Below are 27,355 nucleotides of genomic sequence, written 5' to 3' on the forward strand. Positions count from 1 at the left end.
CAGAGCAATTGTAGTCTTATATAGTACATTTTTTTAGGGTTCTCCATTGGAATAGAATCAACAGGAAGAATGAATACAAAAAGAGGATTTGTTAGATGTCCTAGGTGACTAGAAGCTGGGGAGTCCTCTGTGGCAGTCTGCTGGCTGGGGAGCTGGAGAAGTAGTAGCTGTGCCGCCCAAGATGCTGAAGCCTCTGAACAAGAGGGATCAATGGTGCTACCCTAGTCTGAGATCTAATGCTTCTGGAAACTCCCTGGAGAATCACTGGCAGAATCAGCTTTGGAAGAGTAAAGAAGGAATTGTTGATATCCCCAGGCAATCACAGCAGCAGTGGAAAACTCTGTATAGAATCCAGCTTGCATCTGCAGCTGCTACCATGTTCTTGCAACTTTTATTCCATGCAAGCCACCATCCTATTTAGATGACATTACCCACACATAGGGAGGTTTTCTAGTTTGCTAACCCACATGCCAATCACTCCTAGACACAGCCTCATGGACACACCCAGAAGCCTATTAATCATTAGTGTCTCTTAATTCCATCAAAGTGAACATTCGAGTGAACCATCACCCATAGTATCATACACGTCTTCTCTTTAGCTTATAGTCTCCAGTGTTTTCAACATCTTGTACTTGGTATGCAATTCTTTTTATTAATTTCTAGATTCAGTTAAGTAATGTTTGTGGAGGTATTTTGCATTTATGGTCATGAGAGTAATTCATAGCTTCCTCATTTTATCAAGTTAATTTTGATAATAATGTAACATATGCCTCCAAAGGAATTAGAAGGTGTTTTCTCTGCTTCTGCATTTTCAAAAGAAATGTAGAAAATTGGTGGCAGTTCTGGAGTGTCTGGTGGCAGCCTGTAGGATGTCTAAAAGTCCTACATTTCACTTTTTTGATGGTAATGAGTTATTGAGTCAGTTTCTTCAGTAGGCACAGGCTCATGTGTTTTGTGTATTTGTCCTTCTGTGTACATTGTAGGAGATGGTCTCTCTAAATTATTGGGCCACTTCCTCTAAGTTATCAGATTTGTGTCAAGTGCATGTTCATGATATTGTTGAAGAGCCCATGGATGGTAATGGTGGCTATTTTAACTCTAATGGGTAGTTTCTGTGTCTTTGGGTTTCTTATTTGTTGAATGTTATTGTATTTCTCATACCTTTCTTCTATTTATTTACTTTGATGTGCTGGTATGGATTCAACCCAGTGTCTCACTGGTGCTAGGCAAGCTCTCTACACTGAGCCATAAATTCACTCCTGTCCTCTGTTTCCTTAGCCACATATTAGTTTGTCAGAGATGGTGATGTTCATGCAGAACTTGGTTTTGCTGACTGCTGATTTCTCTTTTTTAATTGTTTTATCTTAATTTTTCAAAATTGTTCATAGATCTTTATTTATTTATATGTGGTGCTGAGAATGAAACCCACTGCCTCACACATGCAAGGAGAGTGAGCTACAGCTTAGCCCCAGCACCAGCCCCTGCTGATTTCTTGATTGTGGTTTCACCAACACCCCCTCTTACCGGCCTGTGCTTAATGAATACTTACCTTGCTCTTTTTTCTCTCCTTTCCTGAAGTATAAGGGCCAATGATTGCTTTCATCTCTTCTTTTCTGGAATGTGCTTTGGATACTGTAGAGACCCCCAGTGTACCATCTGTGCTGGTTTTTCATGTTGGACTTTTATATTTCATTTTTCTCAACATGGTCACATTTGCCCTTAAGTCACCTCTTCCTCCTGGGTCTGTTCAGAGCCTTGTGTTGCATCTCCCATTGCTTAAAGGTTTTCCAGCTGCTTCTGATCTGATTTCTGCTTTAACTCCTATGTTCTTTGAGCCTCCTTGGGATTTCACTGGCATTGCACACTTGTTGAGGTGAGGCTCATGGCTCAGGATGTGGCCTGTTCTGGGTGGTGGTACTGTGATCCTGAGAAGGCTGTGTTTTACTTTGACTAATGGCCAGGGAAGCCCTCCTGTCTGTTGCTCTGCTACGTGATCACAGACCCAGCAGTGTTGTGGTGAGGTCTCCCAGTGTAGCAGTTTATTCTTCCTTGTCCTGGGGACTTTTGTATGTCTCTGCCTGATGTATTTTGACTTTTTCTCAGGTGCATGCTACTAACAATTCAAGACAGTTACTTGAAAATTCAGCCTAGCGGCCCCACATTTTTTTAATCCTAGCAGTTCAGGACTCATAGGCAGGAGGATCACATCTTCAAAGGAAGGTTCATCAAGTTAGGCACTGAACGACTTAGAGAAATTCTCTCAAAAATAGAAATAATTAAAAATAAAATAGGGCAGTGAATGTGGCTTATTTGTTATGCACCCTTTGGTTCAATCCTTGGTACAAAATATAAATAAATGAATAAATGAATAGAAAAATAATTTATCCCAGGGATTCTGGAGTCTTATCTTACTCAGGCATGGTCAATCTCACGTCTGTTATTTTCCATTCATGAGTTATGTTTTGCTGTACCTCAGTATTCTTTGTATATTTTTTTAAGTGAATGAAATATGTTTCTTGGGGCTGGGGTTGTGGCTCAGTGGTAGAGTGCTTGCCTAGCCCGCATGAGGCACTGGGTTTGATTCTCAACACACATACAACCGAAAAAGGTTCCATCAAGAATTAGAAAATTAAAAAAAGAAAATGTGTTTCTTCCTTTTTTCCTATTCTGTGGTTTCTGTTTGTTGAAGGCTTCATGCCTTTGCCTAGAGACTAGGTGTCTGAGCTATGTTTAGCAAATTATTTGTATTCAGCTCCTTTGAAAAATTTCCCTGAATGCTAGATCATCCAACAAAGTAAAAACTGTAGCCATTTCAGAGCTGATAGGCGGTGGATTTGCAGACTGACACCCAGCAGCTGTGCTGTCTGACATTTCACCATGAGGGCTGGCAACAGCTGCAGGTACCTATAATGCAGTAGCAGATGCAGCCAACAAAGTAGCAGAGAACAATCCCTCTTCAGGCTGAGCATAGTAAAAGTCCCAAATGTGTATGAGTCTTTAGGCCATTGGCAAGCTTGTTCCCATATAAGAAATAAAAAAATTCACTCTCCAATATATTGCCCCAATTTTTTTTCCTGAATGTCCTCAAAAGCTCTGATGTTCTCTGGGCTCACACTTTGGGAATTATTTTTCTGGGCTGTAGTGCCACTAATAGACTGTTGATGCCAGATCTCAGTGTCCCTTGGCCTCATTTTTCTGTATACCAGAAATTAGAGAATAACAGTAGAAACAGCAAAACCTCACTTGTCTGGTTTTTGTGAGTAGTTGTGCTGGGGCCTGTGCTTTAACACACAGTGGTGCTATTTAAAACTCTCCTATGTCTTTGCACTGCAGATCCCCACCTGGAGAGCATCCAGTGCTGAGCATGTGGGTCATGGTCCTCTTTTTAATGTTTCCTCCTAGTCTGTGTGAATTTCCTTCTTTCATCAGTATATCTCGGTGGTTTTATTTGGGGGGCATACTGTGGAGTAAATCCTCGGGTGCTTAACCACTGAACCAAATCCGCAGCACCTTCCCCCTTAACTTTTATTTTTGTTAACTTTCATTCAGGATTTTGCCAACCTGCTTAGGGCCTATCTAAGTTTCTAAGGCTGGCATTGAACTTGAGAATGTCCTGCCTCAGCTTCCTAAACCTGGGTGTTTTTAAAACCTGATTTTTAAAAGAAACTCTCTGACGCTTTCTTGGTCAAATTTTAGGTGATGGTTGAGTGGGTAGACAATAGTTTGCTTTCTTGGTAGATGCAGGCTGTTTGTTTACTTAAATCCTTTTAAGGAATTTCTGCCTATTTTTTATAGTGATTACTTCTGATGTAGAAGAGTGAGAGTTGGTTTTAGGCGTTAATATATTTCCATGGTTGAGCTGGGGTTGTGGCTCAGTGGTAGAACACTCACCTAGTACATGTGAGGCCATGCATCAATCCTCAGTACCACATTGAAAAATCAATAAATGAATAAATAAAGGCATTGAGTTCAATTACAATTAAAAAAATGAAACATTTAAAAAATATATATTTCCATGGTGATTTGAGTATGAATTGCCCAAAACAGAAGAAGATGTGCTGTGTGTAGTCTGGAGTCATAGAGGGTCAGGGTGAAGGGATCATGAAGGTCAAACCATGGTTGCTGCACTGCACTCTTCCATATGACTGCTTCACGGAGCTGTTGGGAACCTTTCAGGGCTTTGGGGCATGATGACATTGTTGTTCTGATGGTTTGGCTTGGTTTCCACTTCTGTTCTATTTCATGGCTGTACTGAGATGATTCCAGGCTCCCTGTTGTGTCATTTTGCTCTGAGTGTTGAATTGTTTTTCTTCTTATCATTAGGGGATTGTATAACATGTTCTTCTACAAATCTAAATTTCCACAGGTGCAGTGGTGCATGATTGTATTCCTAGCAGCCTTGGAGGATGAGGCAGAAGAATTATAAATTTAAATGCTACCCTCAGCCTCTCACAAGGCCCTGAGGAAGTTTTTGAGTACTGTGTCAAAATGGCATATGTGCTGGGGATGTGGCTCGGGCATTAAGTGGCCTATAAATAAATAAAATAACATTTCTTGTAAGCTCATTAAATATGTTTTAGTGTTTTACATTTGAATGTATAGTAAATGGATTTTTGTCTACAGAATTGAGGATATAGTGCCTTTGGCCGCCCAGATTCCAGTTTGTCTGGATCATCATTGTGATCTGTATCTAAGACACCTGCTCTCACTCATCTTTCCATGCTGTGAAGGCCATCCCCCTGAAGCCTTCCTCATGGTCTCTTGCTCACCTCTGCTGATACTGTGATGCTTAGGATATCACATGTTTTAAGTCCTTGAGAATGGTTGTATGTCAGTGGCAGGGGCACCTTCTGGTAGGTGATATTTTGGCTGTTCCATCATGGAGCAGACATCATAGTATTGTTATGATTGTACATGAAGTGGCGTGTTTCACACCCAAACTGTGTTAGATAGGTGAGGATTCTGGGTTGCAACCCTGTTGCTTTACACACCCTGGAAATGCTTCTGTCTTAGGTTTCTTTGAACCACCATCATTACAGGCAGGAGGAAATTCTTTCACAACAGACACCAGTGCACATGTGGCCCACTCTTGACCAAAGTGTCCTTGAGTGGAACATGGCTTTGTGGAACATGATCTTATGGTAGTGAAGTGACTGCTCTTCAGTAGGTTATTGACAATCCTTGCACATTCATGGTTGCTGTGAGATTTAGAAATTCGTGTCTGCTGTTCATTAAGAAAAATGTTTTGAGACTTATAAAACTTTGCAATGTTGTTGTTTGGACAAGGTGACATCTTTGGGTCATTGAGTTATATGTAAGACATGTTCCATCTTTCAACTTACCTCATTCTGCTTTGTCAGTAATCTTGAGAAATCATTACATTTTTGTGTTTATTAATCATTGTGCATGTTTCCTTTTTTTCTGATTGTTGAAAACGTAATTTTAATAAATAATTCTTCATCTTACATAGGAGCACAATAAAATACACCACATTCTGAAGAAACTCCAGAAATTATGAGAATAAGTGAGGAAAATTCAGATGGGGCTACAATATCCATTACTTTAAACTGCAAGAGACAAAAGATTCCAAAGTGAAGGTTAACATTTACATATTTATGACTGGCCACATTTATGACTTGAAAATAAGAATCAGGCATTGGATGTGGAGAGAGGTGGAAAAGAACAGTTTTGTGAGGGAAGAAACTGTCAGTGAAGGAAAATTTACTAATAACAAATTAAAGAATAAAAGGAGCTCCAAAGCAAATACTAGGGAGGGGAAAGCACATTAACTAAGATTTGATGCTCTCAAAGGAAGAAACCTTTCTGATGACACTTATGCAAGCTGGTTGCTTGCGATACACTCTTAGTTCTATAAGGAAGACTCAAATGCCTCAGCAAACCCCGAATGAATACCAGATTGGTGTTTCCTAATAACACACACCAGTGGCCACATAGGCAGTTTAAAGACAGGAACCAAGAGAAAGGTCATACTCCACATCTGAGGTAAAAATGTGGCACGACATGTGAAAGTCCTACATGTCAGTCACTAATGCTTTCTTTGCTGTGACAATCCCTGTACAGTAATTTGTCAAACATTGTGGCAATACCAATGATAGCCTAACTAAGTCAGACAATGAACATTTATTTTTAATTTCTATGTGGTTAAAAAAAAAAAGACACTGATGCTTTATGCATGCTCAGGGCCAATTTATAAATAATCCATTCAGTAATTCTTTTTTTTAACTTTTTTTTAAAGAGACAGAGAGAGAGAGAGAATTTTGATATTTATTTTTTAGTTATCGGCGGACACAACACCTTTGTTTTGTATGTGGTGCTGGGGATCAAACCTGGGTCGCACGCATGCCAGGCAAGTGCGCTACCGCTTGAGCCACATCCCCAGCCACATTCAGTAATTCTTAATATTAGTTTGAATCAATGAAAAGAAACTGGCAAAATCTCTTGCCATTCAATTTGTCAGATGGTGAAGACCAAAACAGAATGTTTCATCAGAGTTTTTTAATTTTTAAATGATTGTCACATTGGGGAAATGAAATAAACACAGTAAAATAAACTGTACAAAGGCAAAGTCCAATAACAAAAAATAGTTTACTAAAACATAAGATTTGGTTGGGGATGTGGCTCAAGTGGTACCACGCTGACCTGGCATGCGTGCGTCCCGGGTTCAATCCCCAGCACCACATACAAAACAAAGATGTTGTGTCTGCCAATGATTAAAAAATAAATATTTTAAAAAAACCTAAGATTTACAGAATTCCATACAAGCCATACAAAATGGTCCCAAGTTTTTTTTTTCTTCTTTTTTTTTCTTTTTTTGAAGGGGGGAAATCTACACCTGACAGCAAAGTCACAATGTTATTAGTGAGGGCTGTGATGTTTGTTTAATGTTCCCATTTTGATTCACACAGTCAAGCTTGTCCATCTACAGAGTCTAAATAAAATTAGACTTAGCTAGAGAGCATATTCTAAAGAACTGGTTAGCTGCTTTTAACCAATGCAATTAGCTCACCGTAAAGGGGAGTGAAAGGAGTCCATAAAATTAAAATAAAACTACCTTTCCCCTCAAAAAAATAAAATAAAAAATAAACACACCCATAACCCTGGCAGCTAACCCTGTCAACTACCTTCATTCATAGTGCTTTATACTTAAACCATGATGGGGGAAATGAATAAAAGCAGAGAGCCACTGCTTTTAAACGTTTTGCAACAATCCAGATGATATTTCTAGCCTTGGCTCATGCTTTACAACAGTAAATCAGGACAAGACATAGATTTGCTAATGTGCATTTAATCACCAAAGGACTGAAGATGTCTGGGCTTTTATTCTGTAGTGTTTCTATTAAGACTATGTCCATTAAATGCAAACAAAAAAGGAAGAAATCTTGGCAGAACAGGAGAAGTGATGCACACTTGATGATCGGATCGATTTAAATATTATTCATGGCATATAGCCTAGTCCATGCTCTAGCTGTTTCTATGGCTTGGGCTTCCTTGGTCTTCCACTGCTCCACTTCATCATTTGCCAATGGATCATCTGGATTAGGAGCACTTAACAAAGCCTGGATCAATAGCAGAACTGTGCGGATCTGCAGGGCTGGGGACCACTTATCTTTCAATATATCTAAACATATTATTCCCAACTTGTCTACATTAGGATGAAAAATTTTGGTCATGAAACGTACTTTACGTGCTGCCATTGGGTACTCTTCTGGAAGGAATAGTTCAAGTTTAAAAGTCCCTCCCTCAAAGGGGGAATCTTGGGGGCCAGCAATGACCACATGAAAATAACGGGCGTTGCTCTCATCTGGTTCTGCTTTAATGTCAGGAACTGGTTCTGCCAGGAAACTGGGTTTCCTTGATGATCCTGCGGGGCAGCCTGGCCATCTTGTCAGATCCCGAGTTCGGCCTCTGGTTTCGTCTCCAGCTTTCCTCGCCTCACATGTTTTCTATTTTATTAATTTTGTTGAGGAGAAATGCACTTGCAAATATCTAGTTTTCTCTTCATGTAATCCCACAAGATAACACAATCCCCAGTTCACAAACTGTGGCAACCTGAGTGTCAATTTGTCTATATGCTATCTCTAGGGGAATCTTCTTTGTGATCCATGCTCAGAAGTCATGTTCTAGGCATTTCCTTAAAGAAGGAACAATAGACTTTCAGAAAGAATCAAGAGATCAGTGAATGCAGTGTTGTCTATATTAAGAGTGCAGGCACAGTGACCCACTGTGGTTGGCAGAATCTCTCTCAATTGCTGAGTTCTGTGATTGCAACAATTTCATACTCAGTCAGCTTTCTTTCCTAAGGGTAAGTACTATTGGGGATCCTAATATTAGCTCTCCACTGCAGAGAAGGTTGTTAGGACAAGTAATAGAGGTGTAACCAACAACGTGACTCATGATACTGCCTTACTTCCTGTGAACTCACCAATGGAAGGGAGGAAAACACTTAGTTGCTTGCCTTCTGAGTGGCTCAATTCTAGCGTTGAAATGTTTGTGAGGAATTGAGTGCAGGAAGGATTTGATGGACCAAACCATGGAATTAATAAAAATTCATAGAATCCTGTGGACATCAAGCATGTTGAGTACATATTTCTTCTGCTGTCAATCTCTCCTGACCTCTAGTTAACATTTGTGGGATATTTTAGATCTCAGTGACCTTTGAGGATGTGGCTGTGAACTTCACCCAGGAGGAGTGGGCATTGCTGGATCCTTCCCAGAAGAACCTTTACAGAGATGTGATGCTAGAAGTCCTCAGAAACCTGGCTTCTATAGGTAATAATGATGTTTTTAAAATTAATCAAATAGAGAACTCATGTTTATTTTGGTCATTTATATACAACATGAACAGGGAATACATTGTTGATTTACTGCAGCATAAAAGGCACCTACAATTTGGCAAAGCAGTTCTGTGTTCTAAGAACTCATACAGATTGTTCTGGTTTCTCATTTTAGAAAACAAATTGGATGAAAATAATATTGAAGATGAGATCAAAAATTCTGAGAGCATTCTAAGGTAATTGTACCCACAAGAGGTGTATTTGAGGGAATCTGAGAAGGTCATATAATTTTTAAAAAAGACCCACTCAAGAAGTATGCACAATTTGAAATATATTTATTCTTATAAGATTTTTTTTACCAGAAATATTTACTTAACTGTAACAGATATTCAGTTTTTTTCCAAGTACTTGGCATGCCAAAAGTATATGAAATTGCAAGTGAATATCACTATTTGGATAATCACCATAGGGAAGCTGCATTGCAAAGGATTGTTTCCTTTCAATTTCTTGATTTTGAGGCAATTTAAACACATCAGGAAACCTCACCTTATGATGTTGATAGTAATGTAAGCCTAGGTCCTATAAATAAGTATAAAATCATGAATGAATCAAGCATTGATAATGTGCTGGTCATTCTTCAAAGAAGCCATGTGGTAAACTTCAATGGCCAAGAAGATAGTGTGGGAAAAAAAAAAAGAAGATAGTGTGGGGAAAGTTTCAATGAAATTCCAGTTCTTACCTGGACAAAGAAAAATTTTAATAGAGTAAATCCATGTGGTTATTATATGTGTGCCAAAGACTTCATATGCCCTTCATTACTCCATAGGCACATCACATCTCACTTTGGACACAAATGCTACAACCACGAGGAATGTGAAGAGAAGCCACGTGAATTTAAACACTATGGGCAATCCCTGGTTTCTCTAAAAAATGTTCACACACAAATGTTAATACAAACTGGAGAGGGACCTTATGAAAGTACAGTATGCGCGTACGTCTTCAGTTATTCTAGTGACATTCAAAGACATGAAGATACTCATACTGGGTTGCAACGCTATGAATATCAACAATGTGGTGAAGCCTCATCTTCTTCCACACGTGTTCAAAGACACATGAGAACACACAGTGGAGGTAAACCTTTTCAATGTGAGGTATGTGGGAAAGCCTTTCATTTCCCTTCTTTATTTAGAAGACATAAAAGAACTCATTATGGAGAGAAATTCTATGAATGTAAACAAGATCGTGAAACCTTTATTTTACACACAAGTCTTCAAAGGCAGAAGATCACACACATGGGGAATGCATGCTTCAAATGTAAGGTATGTGGGAAAGACTTTGCTTACCCCAGTTTATTTAGAAGACATCAGAGAACACATACTGGAGAGAAGCCCTATGAATGTAAGTGGTGTAGAAAAGCCTTTTCTACATCCAGTTACCTTCAGATTCATGGAAGAATACATACTGGAGAGAAGCCCTACGAATGTAAGCAGTGTGGAAAAGCCTTTTCTACATCCAGTTACCTTCAAATACATGGAAGAACACATACTGGAGAGAAGCCCTATGAATGTAAGCAGTGTGGAAAAGTCTTCGCTAATGTTTCTGGCCTTTACCAACATGAAAAAATTCATACTAGAGACAAGTACTATGAGTGTAGGCTTTATGGCAAAGCCTTTGCTAGTTCTAGTGACCTTCAAAGGCATAGAAGAACACATACTGGAGAGAAGTCCTATAAATGTAAGCAGTGTGGAAAAGTTTTTGCAAATTCCAGTGAACTTCAGAGACATGAAAAAACTCATCCTGGAGAAAAGCCCTATGAATGTAAGCAGTGTGGCAAAGCCTTTGCTACATCCGGTATCCTTCACTCACATGAAAAAACTCATACTGGAGCAAAGCCCTATGAATGTAAGCAGTGTGGCAAAGCCTTTACTAAATCCACTTGTCTTCAGATTCATGGAAGAATTCATACTGGAGAGAAGCCCTATGAATGTAAGCAGTGTGGAAAGGCCTTCACTTGTTTCTCTGGCCTTCACTCACATAAAAAAATTCATACTGGAGAGAAGCCTTATGCATGCAAGCAGTGTGGCAAAGCCTTTCCTAGGTCTTATAGCCTTCACAGACATGAAAGAACACATACTGGGGAGAAGCCCTATGAATGTAAGCAGTGTGGCAAAGCCTTTACTAGATCCAGTGAGCTTCACTCACATGAAAAAACTCATACTGGAGAAAAGCCCTATGAATGTAAGCAGTGTGGGAAAGCCTTTGTTAGATCCCGTTTCCTTCAGATTCATGGAAGAAAGCATACTGGAGAGAAGCCCTATGAGTGTAAGCAGTGTGGAAAAGCCTTCAGTAGTTTCTCTGGCCTTCACTCACATAAAACAATTCATACTGGGGTGAAGCCTTATGCATGTAAGCAGTGTGGCAAAGCCTTCAGTCGTTCCTCTGGCCTTTACTTACATAAAAGAATCCATACTGGAGAGAGGCCTTATGCATGTGAGCAGTGTGGCAAAGCCTTTGCTACATCCAGTGGGCTTCACAGACATAGAAGAACACATACGTGGGGAGAAGCCCTATGAATGTAAGCAGTGTGGCAATTTCTTTGCTAGTTCCAGTTACCTTCCCAAACTTGAAAAATCTCATACTGGAGAAAATTCCTATGAATGTGAACAATGTGGCAAAGCCTTTGCTAGTTCCAGTGACCTTCAAAGACATGGGAGAACACATATTGGAGAGAAGCTCTATGGTTGTAAACTCTGTGTAAAAGCCTTTGTTACATCTGCTCAGCTTCACTTACATGAAGGATCCCATAGTGCAGAGAAATCGTACTCATGAAACCAATTGGCAAAGTCGTCTGTTAATAATGTTTCACTCTTTAACATGTAGTAAGTTTTCTGTAGAAAAATTCTTTGAATGTGAAATGTGGTAAATCAATATTTCTTGTCAAATTCAAAGAGAAGAAAGTGCTCACATGTCCAAATGTATCTATCTACCTACCTACCTACCTACTTACCTACCTACCTACCTACCTATAAATAGTACTGGGGATTTAGTTTGGGGGTCATCTATCACTGAGCCACAACGTTTTTCCTTTTTATTTTGAGAGAGGGACTTGCTGAGTTCCTTAGGGCCTTGCTTAGGTGCTGAGTTTGGCTTCACATTTGTGATCCTTCTGCCTCAGACCTTGAGTCTCTGAGATTAAAGGCAAACTCTACTAGATTCAACTGAATAAAGCATTAAATGTGGAGAATTTGGAAAATCATTCCATTTTTCCTGTTGCCTTCAAAGTCATTTCACTCACACAGGAAAAAAACCCCTCAGAATGAGGAAGACTGGGTACATTCTGTCAGCTTCCCATCCCAGTCCTGCTTTCCTTCTCATATATGACAATACAGAGAGAAGCCCTGAGAATGAGATTAATGTGGGAAGTTTTCTAATTTTCCGAGTTTTTATAAGTTCTGGGAAGACTTTTTTTGAAAGATTCATGCCAAAATGAATAAATCATATGCAAGTAAGTGTTCAAGTGTTTCAGTTTTGTTCCCTTGTATGAAAGGACTCATACTGTGGAAAAGCCTGTGGAAAAGCCGTGTGGGGCAGTATTCAGCTTTCTTTCTTTTTTTTTTTTTTTTAAAGAGAGTGAGAGAGGGGGACAGATAGAGAAAGAGAGAGAATTTTAACATTTATTTATTTTTTCTTAGTTCTCGGCGGACACAACATCTTTGTTGGTATGTGGTGCTGCTGAGGATGGAACCCGGGCCGCAGGCATGCTAGGCGAGCGCGCTACCGCTTGAGCCACATCCCCAGCCCAGTATTCAGCTTTCATGGTTTCCTTCAAAGACATTAAGGGATTCACATCAGGGATAACCCTTCTGTTCTTTCAACAATGTGATGACACTTTCACTTTTCCATGTTCTTTTTGAACATCATGGAAGAACTCACTCTGGAGAAAAGCCTTGTATATAAAAATGTGGTGAGACCTTCAGTTGTTTCAGATCCATTTATTTATTTTTATTTTTTTTAAAGAGAGAGAGAGAGAATTGTAACATTTATTTTTTCTTAGTACTCTGCGGACACAACATCTTCGCTTGTATGTGGTGCTGAGGATCGAACCCGGGCCGCACGCACGCTAGGCGAGTGTGCTACCGCCTGAGCCACATCCCCAGCCCTTCAGATCCATTTAGACTTACATAGACTTGAGAATTTTTTATTTTAATTTCTTTTACTTTTTTTTTTTGGTACCAGGGATTCAACCAAGAGACACTTAACCACTGAGCCACATTCTAGTTCTTTTTTTTTTTTTTTTCAAATATTTAGACATGGTCTCACTGAATTGCTTTGGTCCTCACTATGTTGCTGAGGTTGACTTTGAACTTGAGATCCCCTGCCTCAGCCTGCTTTTCCAGTGGAATTATAGTCATGTAACCCCTTCAGCAAGAATCCTCTTTTTCTGAGAAAACCAGTGTAGGCGTTTAAAAAGGGTGTGTGCCTTCATTTCTTTCTATTCAGAGGTAAGGAGAATGCACCCTGGAGTGGATGTCGGAATTGTGTCAGCATGAAGATGTAAAAGCAACATGTTTCTCCCTGTTAAATATCTCTTCTTGTTAGATTTAATTTTTCTCTCTATATTTGTTGATCGGTAGTCAACTCTCCCATATGATGACATAATCTCATTTACTCTGTGTGTGTGTGTGCGCAAAATCTAGTGTGTAGTATGATTTTGTACATAGAAGTATGTTACAGAATAGTACACGAGATTTGTAGTTAAAATGCATGAACCTGTATTGGCAGCTTTTTAATTTTTTTTTTAAGAGTTTTCATCTCTCTTCTTCTTTTGAGTCCAATTTCTCTCATATTGCCCATATATTTTCCACTAAAGACCTTAGCAAACAAATGATATTTTATGGGCTGGGGATGTGGCTCAAGCAGTAGACCACTCGCCTGGCATGCGTGCGGCCCAGGTTCGATCCTCAGCACCACATACCAACAAAGATGTTGTGTCCACCGAGCACTAAAAAATAAATATTAAAAATATCTCTCTCTCTCTCTCTCTCTCTCTCTCTCTCGCTCTCTCTCTCTCTCTCTCCTCTCTCACTCTCTCTTTAAAAAGAAAAGAACAAACAAATGATATTTTATGACTCTGGTCTCATAATTAAAAATAACTTTTTCCAGGTTTATGAATAATATGATATTTTCTGTCTCCTCATATATCTTATGACTCTTATATATGTTGTGAAAAAATTAAAAACTGTGAGAAGTTTTAAATATAATTACCAGGGTCATAGAATTGAGGGCCAAAGAAAATAAGCATTACTATTATAATTATCGTCGTCATCATCACCACCACCACCACCATCATATCTGAAGTGCATAAGCCCTGATCCCATCCCTACCCCTTTTTATTTTTTTTTAATTTTGATTGAAGTATTTTATAAATTCTTTCCAAGGGCCTCAGTATGTTGCTGAGGCTGGGTTTGAACTTGTGATTTTCAAACTATAGCCACTGGGATTACAGATGTGCTATCATGCCTGGCTCCTTGATGTTTCTTGAGACTTTGATGTAAATCAATATATGCCTGGATTTTGTAGAGTTTCCAAGTCCTAATTGATTCATAGGCAAGAATTCCTTTTTACTGTGTTTATGTATACTAATGCCCTTAAAGCTCTAAGATTCTACAATGATTCTGAGCATCACAAAGACATTAATTCACAGCTTATACCCCAAATTTTTATATTTCCAGTTGGACTAAACTGAAGTCCATTTTGAAAAATTTTATTTTCGATAATTTTGTTGAAAAGAGGGTGGGAGAATTGTTTTAATATTTAAGGGAAAAAACTATTCATTTGTATTAAGATCTAATGATAAAATGAAATGTAAGTAATCAACATGAGTATTACAGAAATTTTTTTCACAAACATTTTTTTGTTCCCTCTGTGCACCAGACACCAGATAATCAACTTTGCAGAGTCACAGAGACTATGGAACGTGCCCTGGTGCTCATGTGAGTGTTATCTAAAGCACCAAGTGACACTACAAAAGCAAACAACTGAGAGGGCTGAGTTGTGCCACCCATACTTGCACACTCATACCCACATGCACACGCATGTACAGGATCAAGTCACCCTTTCTCTACATATTCTCCCTAGTGCAGTTCTTTCATCCTCTCTGTGTAATGCAACTATTGATTTCTTTGACTTTTCTCACAACATTGCTGCCCATTATTTTTTTTCTCAAAAATCAATTATTACATCATGTCTTCTCAACTTATTCTTTTGTGTGTTTCTAAAGTTTGCTTACACATTGTGTATGTGAGTTGAGGCCTGTGCACTCCAGCATTCTGGGCAGATTGGCTAAATGTCTCTTTGTTCCTCCTTTGCTCCCTTCTTTCCTTCAGATTTCACCCAGGAGTGCTCCACACTGAGCTTCCCCTAGCTCTTTTATTGTTATTTTTTGAGATGGGGTGACGCTGGCCTCAAACTTGTGGTCACCCTGCCTCAGCCTCCTAGATGCTGGGACCATAGAGATGTGACCCTTTGTGCCCTACAACTGGCCTCTTCCTTTTCCTTGGTGCCTTATTGGCCTGTTGATGACTCTGGGACCACTACTGTGTCACTCGTGTTTCTTCTAAGTCTCATGTGTTGTGTTGTAAGTAGGCACATTAAAGGGCATTATAAAAGTTGTAATTTGTATGTATTGTTAGGAGAGGCATCTTCTCAAAATATACTTTGCCCTGTACTTATTTGAGTTGTTTTCTATTTCTTCTTATTCCCTGGTACCAGGGACCCAATCTTGCCATCTGCCTGCTAGACAGTTGCTATAGCAGTGAGCCCTCCCCTAGCTCAGGTGGTAAGTTTGCTGTGGCTGTGTGTGTGGACCCACTGATGACCACGCCAGTAGATGCAGCGCTGCAGGTTTTCCTCCATGTTTTCATCTGGTCCCTTTCTTCTTAAACATCGTTAACAGCAGGGAATTTTAACCACTGACATCCAATTTAGCTTTTATCACTATGATTAATACTTAGGTGGAATATGCCGGAAAACCCAGGCTGGACTTCTCTCTGTGTTCAGGGAACCTCAGTAGCCCTGGAACCATCCTGTGATGATTTTCTTCATACACAGCATGTGATCAAAACTAGGTAAGGGGGGCCCCAGTTGAATGTCCTAATGTATTGGTGCTCCCTTCTTCACCTAAGAATCTTAAGTAAGCTTCTCCAGAGACCCTCACCATAATGTTCTTTAAAACAAATATCATTAAAAAGATTTGCAAAGAACTCAATATACATTAGAATGAAGATGTAATTATATATGGGGCTGGGGATGTGGCTCAAGAGGTAGCGCGCTTGCCTAGCATGCGAGTAGCCCGGGTTCAATCCTCAGCACCACATACCAACAAAGATGTTGTGTCCTCTGAGAACCAAAAAATAAATATTAAAATTCTCTCTCTCTCCCACTCTCTCACTCTCTCTCACTCTTTCTTTAAAAAAAAAAGATGTAATTATATGACTGCTTCTTTTCTAGTAAAGCTTGGAAGACATGTGAATAATCTCAAAAATGATTAAAAATTCACTTTCTTGAACAACCAAAAAAATTTTTATGTAGACTCCTACAAAAAATAAATAAATAAAAATGAATAAACCTCCACCCCCTCCCCAACCCCCACCCCCTCCCCACCCCGGGTATAAAGATAATAAAATTCCAACATCTAGGTACAGAAAATCTTAGGTGATACCCTTCTGAGCCCTGCTGTCAATGCCTCTGCTTCCTGAGTCTTCCCCAGGCATCCAGCCTCATATGCCCCACATCAGTAATAGAGCCTCAACTGGCAAAAAATTTCACATGGTAGCCAGGAATTTTTCTTTTAACATTAACAGCAAGGTCTCTGATGGGATTCTGGAGCACTAGTTTCAAGGCTCCCAGACACTTTAGAGCTTCCTTACCAGCAGTCATGACCCATTTGAAGTCCACAGTGGGTGTAGGACCCTGGATGTGGTCAGCCTTCATGAAGGCAATACTCCTCTTGACCCTACAGCCAGTAAATTTCCAGGGTCCATCTTTCCAGTACTTGCCCTGTACTGCAAGGGGTTTTGCATGTTGATATAAACTTCTGGGTGTTCTTGCTGTGCTCTGCTGGGGTCATTGTGCCCAAGAGGCCTGGACATTGCTAGTCCTTGGGTCTATTAATGACTGTGGAGCAGGAGGCACTTGCATGGATGCCCATTTACTCCTGGGTCTGATGAACTTCCTGGGCCATGACCACCCAGTCTTGCCTGGATCTGCTCTTCACTGTCGCCTTCTTCCCTGCACTGCCTGAGCTCAGAGTCCCCTCAGTTCTCCACACTCACATTCCTCTTTCTTGATGGCCTTGGTGGCCACCAGGAAACACATCCCCTCTTAGCCTCATGGACTCCTGCCAGACCCCACTCTGCACAGGTCAACATGGTGTATGGTGCACGTTTGGCATCTCCTCCTGCTATAGAGTCTTGGTACACTGGGCCCCAGGGTCAACCTGGTGTGTGCCACAGGGTGGACTACTCCCCCTGTCATGTGGAACCCTGGTATACTCTTCCCACACCCTGGGTACCCTGCCAGTAGGAGACAGGGCCTCCAGCAGAGAACTTGGGTTCTGATCTGCTGTGATAGTGTGATTTAAGGACCTCCATTGACCTGTCCTGTGCCCACCCAGGGGAAGACTGCAGGGCTCCCTGGATGTATTATGCTCCCTGGAACATGCCCCCATTTAGAACTGTGTTTGTGTCATCTTTGCCTGGCTGTGATTTATAATTTGTTTTTACTTGTAGTCTGAGGGAAACACAAATTTCATTCAGCCAAAATTGAGTTGACCAAATGGGACAATGGGTTGGAACAGAATTTTTTTTTGTTGTTGGAGAGCATATTTCTTGATATTGTAAGTGCTGCTGAAATGAAGACTTCATGATTTGGAGGGAATGTAAGAAAAGCAAAGCAAGTGAAAACATTGTGACATGGGCTTCTGGAAAGGTACTTTCAGCTGATTCAATGGATAAAAATGAAATTGGACCACTGATCTCCATTTGATGTATTTTTACATGAGAAAAAAATATCTTTCTGTAAGGGTCTAGGGAAATGTCAGAGGGAGAGACCACCCAAGAGACTGACTCCATGCAATTGGCAAAAGGGGATATTTATTGGGGATCCATTCCAGCACTCTGTGGCTCTGTGCTTACTCAAGAAGGGAGAGCAGCCTAGAGCCCCCAGAAAAGGTGAAGCAGAGCTTAAGTACACTTTTTGGAGAGGGCGGGGGGCTTTGCATACATCAGAACAAATCATCATGAGGCGCGGGGAAATTGAACAACAACTCTGAGACGTGATTGGCACATTCATTGGCTGGAACAGGTTGGGCGGAGGTGATTGGTCATTCCTAAGCAGGGTACACATTCAAACTGATTGGTTCGGGCCCTGTGACAAACTGCACAGGGCCCTAGGCTAAATGGCTAGTAGGGTGTGGTCTTAACTATCTCAGGAATCTGGGTGTAACAGAGGAACTCAATAATACCTAATCTTTTACATTTTAGTTCAAGCCTTCCAGCTTAGAAACTTTACCCTTTTATTTCCATTATTGAAACAAATTCATGATGGTTAAGGCTGCTTCCATGTGAGGTTTTATTAATATAAACAGACTCTGTTTATATTATGTTTATATGCAGACTATGTTTATTAATATAACCTTATAGATAGGTGTTAGAATGTTAGAAGACTGGAACACAGGTAATAAAGCAGATGCTGTGGTGGCTTTTTTGACACCCAAGAAAACATATCTGATTTATGTGTCATTCATTATCTCTCTTCTCTCTTTTTCCAAAATTTTAAATCAGAATAATTATGTCCATCTCATGGTAGGTGAGTCATTGACAGTCCTATAGAAAAAGAAAATGATAGATATTATTGTAGTATTATTTGATTGTAAATAGTGTGTTTTTACTTGCTAATAACTAAGTTACTGAAGCATCATAATACATGAGGTTATCAATCTGATCTTTTTTCATGTTTATTTGAAATTATATTTAGAAATAATTTACTTTTCTCAATTTTTTTCTTTTACTAATTATCTAAATTCATACCAACATTAAATATCCATTGAGGCCCAGGTTTATTTATTCAGTGCCAAATGGGATGGACTATTATTAAGGAGGCAAGAAAGAAGTGGATTTTAAAGTCTAGTTATATTTCCATTGTTAAAGTGCACAACATACAGCCAGGTACAGTGGGGCACACCTGTGATCCTTCCTGCTGCAGGGGCTGAGACAGGAGTGTTGCAAATTTGAGGACAGCCTTCGCAACTTAGCTGGGCCTTATGCAACCTGGTGAGACTGTGTCTCAAAATAAAATATAAAAATGACTGGGGATGTGGCTCAGTAGTATAATATCTCTTAATCTCAGGAGAAACAAACCAAAAAAAAAAAAAAGAAAGAAAAAACCAAAAACTCCTAATTACCTTAAAGGTCACTGAGATCTAAAATATCCCACCAAATGTGTAGTGGAGGCCAGGAGAGATGGACAGCATGAGAAATCTATACTCAACATGCATGATGTTCACATGATTCCAGGAGGAACCCTAAGGTAAAGGATGATCTTTGGCTTATCATAACATGTTGCTTCATCCATTCTCTGGGTCAAATAATATTCAACACTGGTTTAGTAACTAACAAACACCCTATACCAATGCAATATTTTGAAAACTGTGGAGACTATCAGCTGGAGAGAAGGGGGTATTCCATACTATGAGTAATGATACATTTAATTGTCATCCTGATTGGATTAAGAGATACTGCTGATTAATGAGATTCTGTGTGTGTGCATGAGGGTGTGTCTACAAATGATTGGCACGTGGGATAGTCAATAAATTCAAATCCCTACATCAAAATTTATGAGGCACCACTGTGGTTTTCAAGAGGGTTGTTATTTGGTCAGGGGGAGCCAGGATTTATGAGGCACCACAAAGGTGTTAGAGAGGATTGTTGTCTGGCCAGGGAAAGCCAGGCATAGGTGAGCACAAGCCCCAGGCAGGGATTCCCAGCAAGGCTAGAAATTTATAGTAAAACAAAAATTAACTTTTCATGATTTTATGATCAGATGGCTCCTAATATTAAGATTGAATTAGGCTGGGTTCATCAGAGATTTATACTCAAATCCATTACATTTATGCTCCCACCCACCTTCTTTGTACGACAATAAAAAGGAGTATGGGGACATAGCTCAGGCCTAATGTGGCCCTGCCATGGATTCAATGCCCAGCACAGAGTGGAGAACAAAGCCCCTGCAGTTGAGTTCTCATCCCCCAACTGGTATGTGGCCACAATTCCACACTTTTGGGAATATGACTGTGCATATGTTAGCCCCGCCCAATGTCCATGGGTAATATTGGTAGGTGGAATGACTTTGGGTTACTGTGCAGGATGTGAAAGACTTAACCAAGTCCAAGTTAAGAGTAAAGAATACAATTGTATTTACTTTCCAGGAAGGGGTAGATACTGGAGCCAGAATGAGACAGGCAGTCAGTACAGACAGGAAAATGGAGTCAATTTTGAGTGAGTCTGGCAAGTTGCAGACTGTCCTCTGAGGAACAGAAATATTGGTTCCTTCAGAGCACTTGCTCCACCCTCATCAAGAACCTGCCCTTGCTCCATTCTGTTGCTGAGATATCCTGTCTCAGGAATTGGCCCTCCCTACAGAGAGCTACAAGGTTGTTAATGTGTCCTTGGCTGCTCCATCCTGCCCTTCCCCCTTCAGCCTGGCTGTTTGTCACCTTTGTGCCATCTCACCAAGCATGTCTGGGCCTAGTCACCAAGGCAGGAAGGAGAAAGATAAGGGGGAAAGGAATGGAGAACAAAGGCAGACCAGGACTCACAAAATAAAGATTGAACACCTCCCTTCTGGGAATACCAGGATGGCTCCCTTCTTCCTCCTGGGGAGAAGTCCATGTTCCTCATTTTTGAATAAAGCCTGCTTTGTGTGCTTGCCTGGGCTTGCTTCGCTAATGTTCAAGCTTCAATGTGTGAGGGGGCAGAACTCCTCCCCAGTAACCAGCGGTATCAACGCCACAGGCCATATGTGCCCCAAGTGGGCTTTCATATGCAGGCTTTATGGGCGGAGCTGAGCAGGGATATTGTTCTTTCTGGTTTAACTATCAGTTGAAACCCAGGAAGTGAGAGCCCTAGGTCAGCAGCTAGGGATTTGGTCCTTACCAGGCAGGAGCTGGTGGGCTTGTGGCTTTTCTTGAACATGTTGGTGCCTCTGAACCACTGACATGGACAGAACACAAGGGAGAGGATCCTACCTGAGAGATGAATTCAGGTCAGCCTGTGCATGAAAAACCAGCCTCTACCTCAGAGCAAAGTCTGTCCAAGGAGGGGGGTGGTGTGACCCTTGTCCTTAGAAATACCTACAGAGCACTCCTAGGCATATACTAACCCTCCCACCCTGCTGAGTTGTTTATCTGAAAATAACAGGAGAGATCTGCTGTGCTAGGTGTCCCTGACTTAGTCAGGCTAGGTGGGGACCCATAGCAACCTCCCAGCAGCCACCTATTAGCATGATACAGGGAAAATACCTGGGATGCCAGATGACCCTCCCAGTAGTTTATGGAGGTTGATGACATGTTGGGAAACCCCAGAGCTCAGCAGGAACACCCTTCTTGGCTTAAACCAATCAGTTCAAAGGAATCCCCCTCTTGTTCCAGCCACTCACCCCTACCCAATTGTTCCCACCAGTGAATGTGCTAATCATGTTTTTGAGTTGTTTTATAATTTCCCTGTGGTGTGTGATGATTTGCTAAGAGATGCTATGATGCATGTGAAGTCCCTGCCTTCCCCAAAGAGTGCATAAAACTGCTGCAAACCCTGGGTTTGGGGCCTCTCAGCGTCAGCAGTTGCTGTGTGCACAAGGAGGACTGAGCTAGCTCACAATAAATACCTCTTTGCTGCTTACATGGATCTTGGCCTCTTGTGGTCTTTTGGGGGCCCTGAATTGGAGCATAACATGCAATGGGGTGAAGTGTGTCAAGGGGGCACGTGACCATGAGCTCACAGACATTTTATGAGACCCACAGATGCCTGAAGCCACAGATGACAGCTAACCTACATACAGTGTGCCCTCTACACACATGCCTATGACTGATTGCCCTTTCTATAAAACCTGAGAGTCCTAGACAGCCCTGAAGAGACAGCTAAGGACATGGTGCCCTGGTCTTCCTGGTGTAGCTTCACTGATCAAAGTTCCTTTCCTGCTTTTCATCATGACATTTTCTGTTTGGTTTGGGGGTAAACAGATGACCTGATGTGTGGGATCACCAGAGTCAGGTCACTTCCTAGAACTGCCCTAATAGTGGAATGTAGAACTTGGACATTAAGCACAAAGCAGCCATTTTATTTCCAGTGCACATTGCTGCCTTAGAGGATTCACTCCACTTCCTTATTTTCCCCTGTTCTGCTGGGGACAGAGCACTGGGTCAAATCACCAACACCAATTGCTTACTTTCTTAGCTCAGGCTATCTCCTGAAATGATCAGGGGGCAGAAGGTGAGGAGAATTACAGAAATAATTGTCAAACTTTTTTTATTTTTAGATATCACACAAGTGTGATATATGTGACATCTTTAAATATTGTTTCAAAAATTTTGTGACTGTCTTGCTAAGTTGTCTGAGGTCACACCAAGTGATTCTATATATGGATATAGGTATCTTTTTCTTTGAGGTTCTGTGGTATATTCCCTGTGGGGATTGATCCCTGAGCTAGATCTCCAACCCTTTTATTTTATTTTCAGATAGGATTTCCCTGTTTGTGAAGCCAGGTTTAAAGAGAAGAGTCTATGTAGCTAGGTTAATGTGGTCCAATAGGAACCATAAAGAAAATGGAGTCTAATCTGAACCTGGGAAAACCAGAACAACACCTGAGAAATTGAAATATTAATTTTCCATTGTTGTAGGGACAAATGAGGCAGGGCACCAAACATAGCAGGAAACACTTTTACTTGCCTGCAGCCAGGTTCAGAGGGTGCAGCCTTTGCTGTAATCAATCAATCCCCTGAACCCCAAGTTCAGGTAGTTTCAGAGTTTTATACCCAGCATGTAAGGGGAGGGGCTCAGAAGTTCACACAAAAGCAGCTTTTTCTTTCACTGTTCTGGGCAAGTTAACTCTTCAAGGTCAGCACCTGAGAAGGGGAGAGCTTCTTCTCCCCTTTCTTTCCTCCCCCTGCCAGCTGTTACCATGGAGCCCAATTGCAACTTATATTAAAAATGTAGACATCTCTGTGAAGCCCAGCTCAAGGCCAGAGACCTCCTTTGCACATTTCTTCAAAGTACTATACTGGATGGGTTTGTGATGACTAGTAAGGGGGTGTCCAGCACCTGGAGTGCTGGTATCTTCTTGGTCAGTGGCCAAGTAAACAGGGAGACATGAAAATAGGAAGTTTATCTACAATGGACTCTTTTGGTGACAGTCCTAAAATCAGCCATGGGGAAGAGGGCTTTTCTGTGGAGAAAGAGGGAGCCACTTCACCATGACCTTGGGCAGGTCCTAAATAAGTGTTAATGAAGTAGCTCCCAGTAAAACAGGGAGATGCTAATCCAACCACCCTAGGCTGTTCCTGCCCTGGTTTCTGTCCATGCCCCACCAGTCCACCAGTTTCCCACCCTTTGTCCTTCCACCTGCAACCCCCATCACATGCACAATAAAGAGAAATAAAGGACAGGAATGTGGGAGGACAAAAGAGGACATTAGATGTAAAAGAGAGAAGACTTCTTTTTTCCAAGGATTTCTCCTTTCCAGTCCCCTTCTTCCTGGGGGTGGGGGTGAATCTTTTCTGCTCTTCCTTAATTAAGCCTTCCACTTTCCACTCTCCACGTGCTTCTCTGGTGTTATACTTCAGCATTTGGGGAAGCAAGGACCCGTCACAGTAAACACGGGTAACACTGTAGATCCTGACCTGAACCTTGGGCTTTTCCTGCCTCAGCCTCCTCAAGTAACTTTTTTTTAAATTGTCTTTGTTTCTGTGGTGGGTTCACACCCAGGGAATCACCCATGCTGGGAAAGCAGTCTCCCAGAGCCATAGCTTAATCCCATCCTCACCAAGTTCCAAGCAAAGGCTTCTAACTGGGTTATTTTTCCAACCCAGCAAAGACACTCCACCTGAAAAGGACTGGGACCAAGGATCTGTCACTCTAGGGAATTTTAGGAAGTGATTGGATAACATTAGCTGTCTGTCATAAGGCAGAGGTGTTCCTGGAGGAGGCCCATTAGTGTTTCTGGGGTGGAACTGTCCAATCAGATTCATGAACAGAGGGGAAGGGCGGGCTTTGGAAATCTCGCGGGCTTTTCTTCCTCACCAACTCCGCTCTTCCTTCCTGGGCCCCATGTGCTCTTCCCTGAAGGCCTAGGTGATTCTGAGCAGCCCATGTCCCGGAGATCTCTGGTGCTCAGGGGTTCCTCAAGAGAACTCCGGGTCCCCAAGGAAGATAAAAATGGTGAGTATGTGACCAGGGCTGAAGGTACGCAGTCAGCACCTGCCTTGGGGCCCCGCAAACCAGTGAGCTGCAGAGCCTGGCGGAGTCTCCTCTGGAGGTTGCCCTGGGTCTCTACCCTGGTCCTGGGGGTTGGGCTGGATGGTAGAAACTTGAAGTCACCTCCCTGGCGACTGACCCTAAGCCTCTATCTCCTGGTCCTCCCGGGTGAGCTGGGTGTTGGGTGCCTGAAATTGGTGCAGAGGGTGCGGCCTAGTCCTCCATGGTATTTGTCTCTGGGCTTCTGCTCCCTGGGCCTGAGGGGTGGGCTGGTCCCTGAGGTCAGCTCAGAGCATGAGGCCCAATTCTCGCTGGCACGTGGCCCTGGCTCCATCCTGTGGCTTCCATTGTTGAATGGGCTGCTCAGGTCCCTGGCTTCCCCTCCCCTCCCCTCCCCTCCCTGCTGGTGGCCCGCCCCCACTCTTCCAAATGTGTAGGAAGCAGGATGCAAATCCACTTTCCTTTTCCCTGTTCAGAGTCTGTGAAGGCTGCTGTAGGTCCTTCATTTGCAGTTGCCTGCTGCGTTCTAAAATGCCATCTTCCTCTCCACTTCCCATCACTCTCAAATGTCTGTTCTTGTTCCTGTGTTTTAAATGAACACAGTCTATTAAATTTCACTTTTCCTCTAGTGAAGTATTGCAAGGAATATTTTCTTTTTATATTGGGGATCAAAACTAGAGAAGGTTTATCAGTTAAGTCCTCAGGAACCCCCCCCCCAGTTTTTTAAAAAGAGATCATATACCACTTGTTTTGGACACAGTCCTCCAGTTTATGATCATTATGCCTCAACTTCCTGAGTCCCTGGGATTACAGGCATGTGCCACTATTTCTGGCAAGCATAAGCTTTTTTTTTTTTAAGAGAGAGAGAGAGAATTTTAATATTTATTTATTTAATTTAGCAGACACAATATCTTTGTTTGTATGTGGTGCTGAGGATTGAACCCTGGCCGCACGCATGCCAGGCGAGCATGCTACCTCTTGAGCCACATCCATGGCCCATAATTTTTTTTTCTGTTTCTGAATATCATCCTTTAGGGGAAAGAATAGTAACTTGACACATCTTGTGTTCTGGTAAAATAGCTGCTTTAAATGAAATAAGGCAGTGCATTATTCATACTAGGGATATTGAATCTTTAGCTACATCCTCAGCTCTTTTTTGTATGTTTGTTTGTTTGTTTTTGGTAGAAGGTATTTTTTTCTTGACTTTTATTACTTTTACATGACAGTTAAATGCATTTTGACACACCATATGTAAATAGAGTGTAACTTCTTTTTTTTCTGGTTGTACCTAATGTCCATTCACATGGGTCATGTAGTCAAATACGATAATAATGTCTGATTTATTCTCTTGTCATTCATCTCCAGCCCTTTTAAAATTTATTTTCAGACAGGATCTGGCTATGTTGTCTAGGCTTGCCTGGAACTTCTGATCCTCCTGTCTCAGCATCTCAAGCTGTTGGAATTAAAGGCACTGGCCACCATACCTGAGGAAAATAGTTTATTTTGACCCAAATATTAATGACCATCCTCAGGAACATGGATTCACCTTATCCTGATTGATGTATGTGTCCCATTCTGGAAGAAATTACATCTTTTCTAATAACAGGGATTGAACCCAGAGGAACTCAATCACTGAACCGTATCAGCAACCATTTTTATATTTTATTTTGAGTCATGATCTCACTACATTTTTTAGGGCTTCACTAAGTTGCTGAGGCTGGCTTTGAATTTAGCAGTCCTCCTGACCCAATCTCTCAAGCTGCTGGGATTATAGTTGTGCCCCACTGTGCATGCCTGACAAGAACATTTGAAAAGGAAGTTATGCATGAATAAATTAACCAAGTGCATTGGTAGGATCATCAGATGGGTGGCTACAGTAAAAAAGGGGAAATTTCTTCTGTAGGTCCCTTATTACATTGTTAGCTTTGGAAGATGGTGGTTATATGTCTGGTAAGGTTAGTAATATATTCTGTGAAGTTCATTTGTTTAGAAAATTTTTTGACTAACACAGAAATTAAGGTAATTGGCTTTGAAAGAGCTTTAGAGAGGCCAAGATAATTGTTGCCAATGATGCAGAACCCTGTCTTATACCTCGTGGTGGTCTAGTTCCCCAAAGTCCGGTGGTCTGAAGGTTCTTTGATATAGAGCAAGTTCATGGAGAACTTCAGTTCACACCTGCCTAAATTCTGTTTTTTGTTGTTGTTTTTGATGTTGTTGTTGTTTTATATCTTCCTAGGGTGTAGACACCAAATCTGATTTTCTCAGCCAGGTTTTCTTTGGACACCTCAGAGAGTCCTATGTTCTCAGCCACTATCCATTCCTGGGGCTGCCACCATGTTCTCACAGGTGTCCTGTGCTCTGCATGGTAAAAGGAATTTCAGGCCCTGGGTCTGCTCCTCTTAGAGGACAGCCTAAGTTGTGAGGTACAGCATCTTGGTGGATCAGCTGAGGTCTTGGGGCTAAGGAATGTCCTGGAACAAGCCTCATCTAGACCACTAACTTCTTGGAACCTTGTTTTCCCCAAGCCCTGTTCCTGTTCTTTGGAGAAAGTTGGACAGTCAGCCTGTGGATGCTGGTGCTGAGGGGCCAGGTCAGCAGTGACTCCTGCCTTTTCAGTCTCTCACAGTGTGAAGGAGCAAAACCTCTCCCAGAGCATAAGGACCACCCACCCCAGTGCAGAGCTGTGCAAACCTGAAAAGCCTCATAGACTGGAATCATGGTCCAGGTCTCTTGGAGGGTGATCCTAGAGGCTTTCAGTGAGCAAGACCTGGAGGGAGCATGTTCCTGCTGTCAGGGACCTTCCCTGCCCCTTGAGCCTGACACATGTGTGCTCCCTCAGCACCAAAGCTTTCTGTGTATCACTTTGAAATGATGAGCTCACTTATCTGAGGCCCAGGTTTATTTATTCAGAACCATATGGGGTGGAGTATTATTAAGAGGCAAGAAAGAATTGGATTTTAAAGTCTAGTTATATTTTCATTGTCAAAATTTTCAACTTACAGCCAGGTACACTGGGGCACAACTGTGATTTTTCCT

The 27,355-nt window shown here is 41.5% G+C and overlaps 2 protein-coding genes, 1 long non-coding RNA gene and 1 pseudogene across 3 annotated transcripts in view; 3 read left to right on the forward strand and 1 right to left on the reverse strand.

Annotated features, from left to right (window-relative positions):
- The window catches only part of LOC144371944 (uncharacterized), a 208,745-nt gene that overhangs the window by 63,427 nt on the left and 117,963 nt on the right, over nucleotides 1-27,355 (forward strand). The window lies entirely within an intron of this gene.
- The window catches only part of LOC144371953 (uncharacterized), a 54,910-nt gene that overhangs the window by 12,607 nt on the left and 14,948 nt on the right, over nucleotides 1-27,355 (forward strand). The window lies entirely within an intron of this gene.
- LOC144371949 (ubiquitin-conjugating enzyme E2 N pseudogene) lies at nucleotides 7,287-8,045 on the reverse strand (annotated as a pseudogene).
- LOC110599149 (uncharacterized) lies at nucleotides 7,702-12,304 on the forward strand. The gene is given in 4 exon segments (XM_040286871.2): nucleotides 7,702-8,790; nucleotides 8,971-9,031; nucleotides 9,622-11,350; nucleotides 11,352-12,304. Coding segments are annotated over 4 exon segments (2,097 nt in total). The 5' UTR covers nucleotides 7,702-8,756; the 3' UTR covers nucleotides 11,625-12,304.

The sequence above is a fragment of the Ictidomys tridecemlineatus genome, chromosome Y, assembly GCF_052094955.1.
Source record: "Ictidomys tridecemlineatus isolate mIctTri1 chromosome Y, mIctTri1.hap1, whole genome shotgun sequence".
NCBI lineage: Eukaryota > Metazoa > Chordata > Mammalia > Rodentia > Sciuridae > Ictidomys > Ictidomys tridecemlineatus.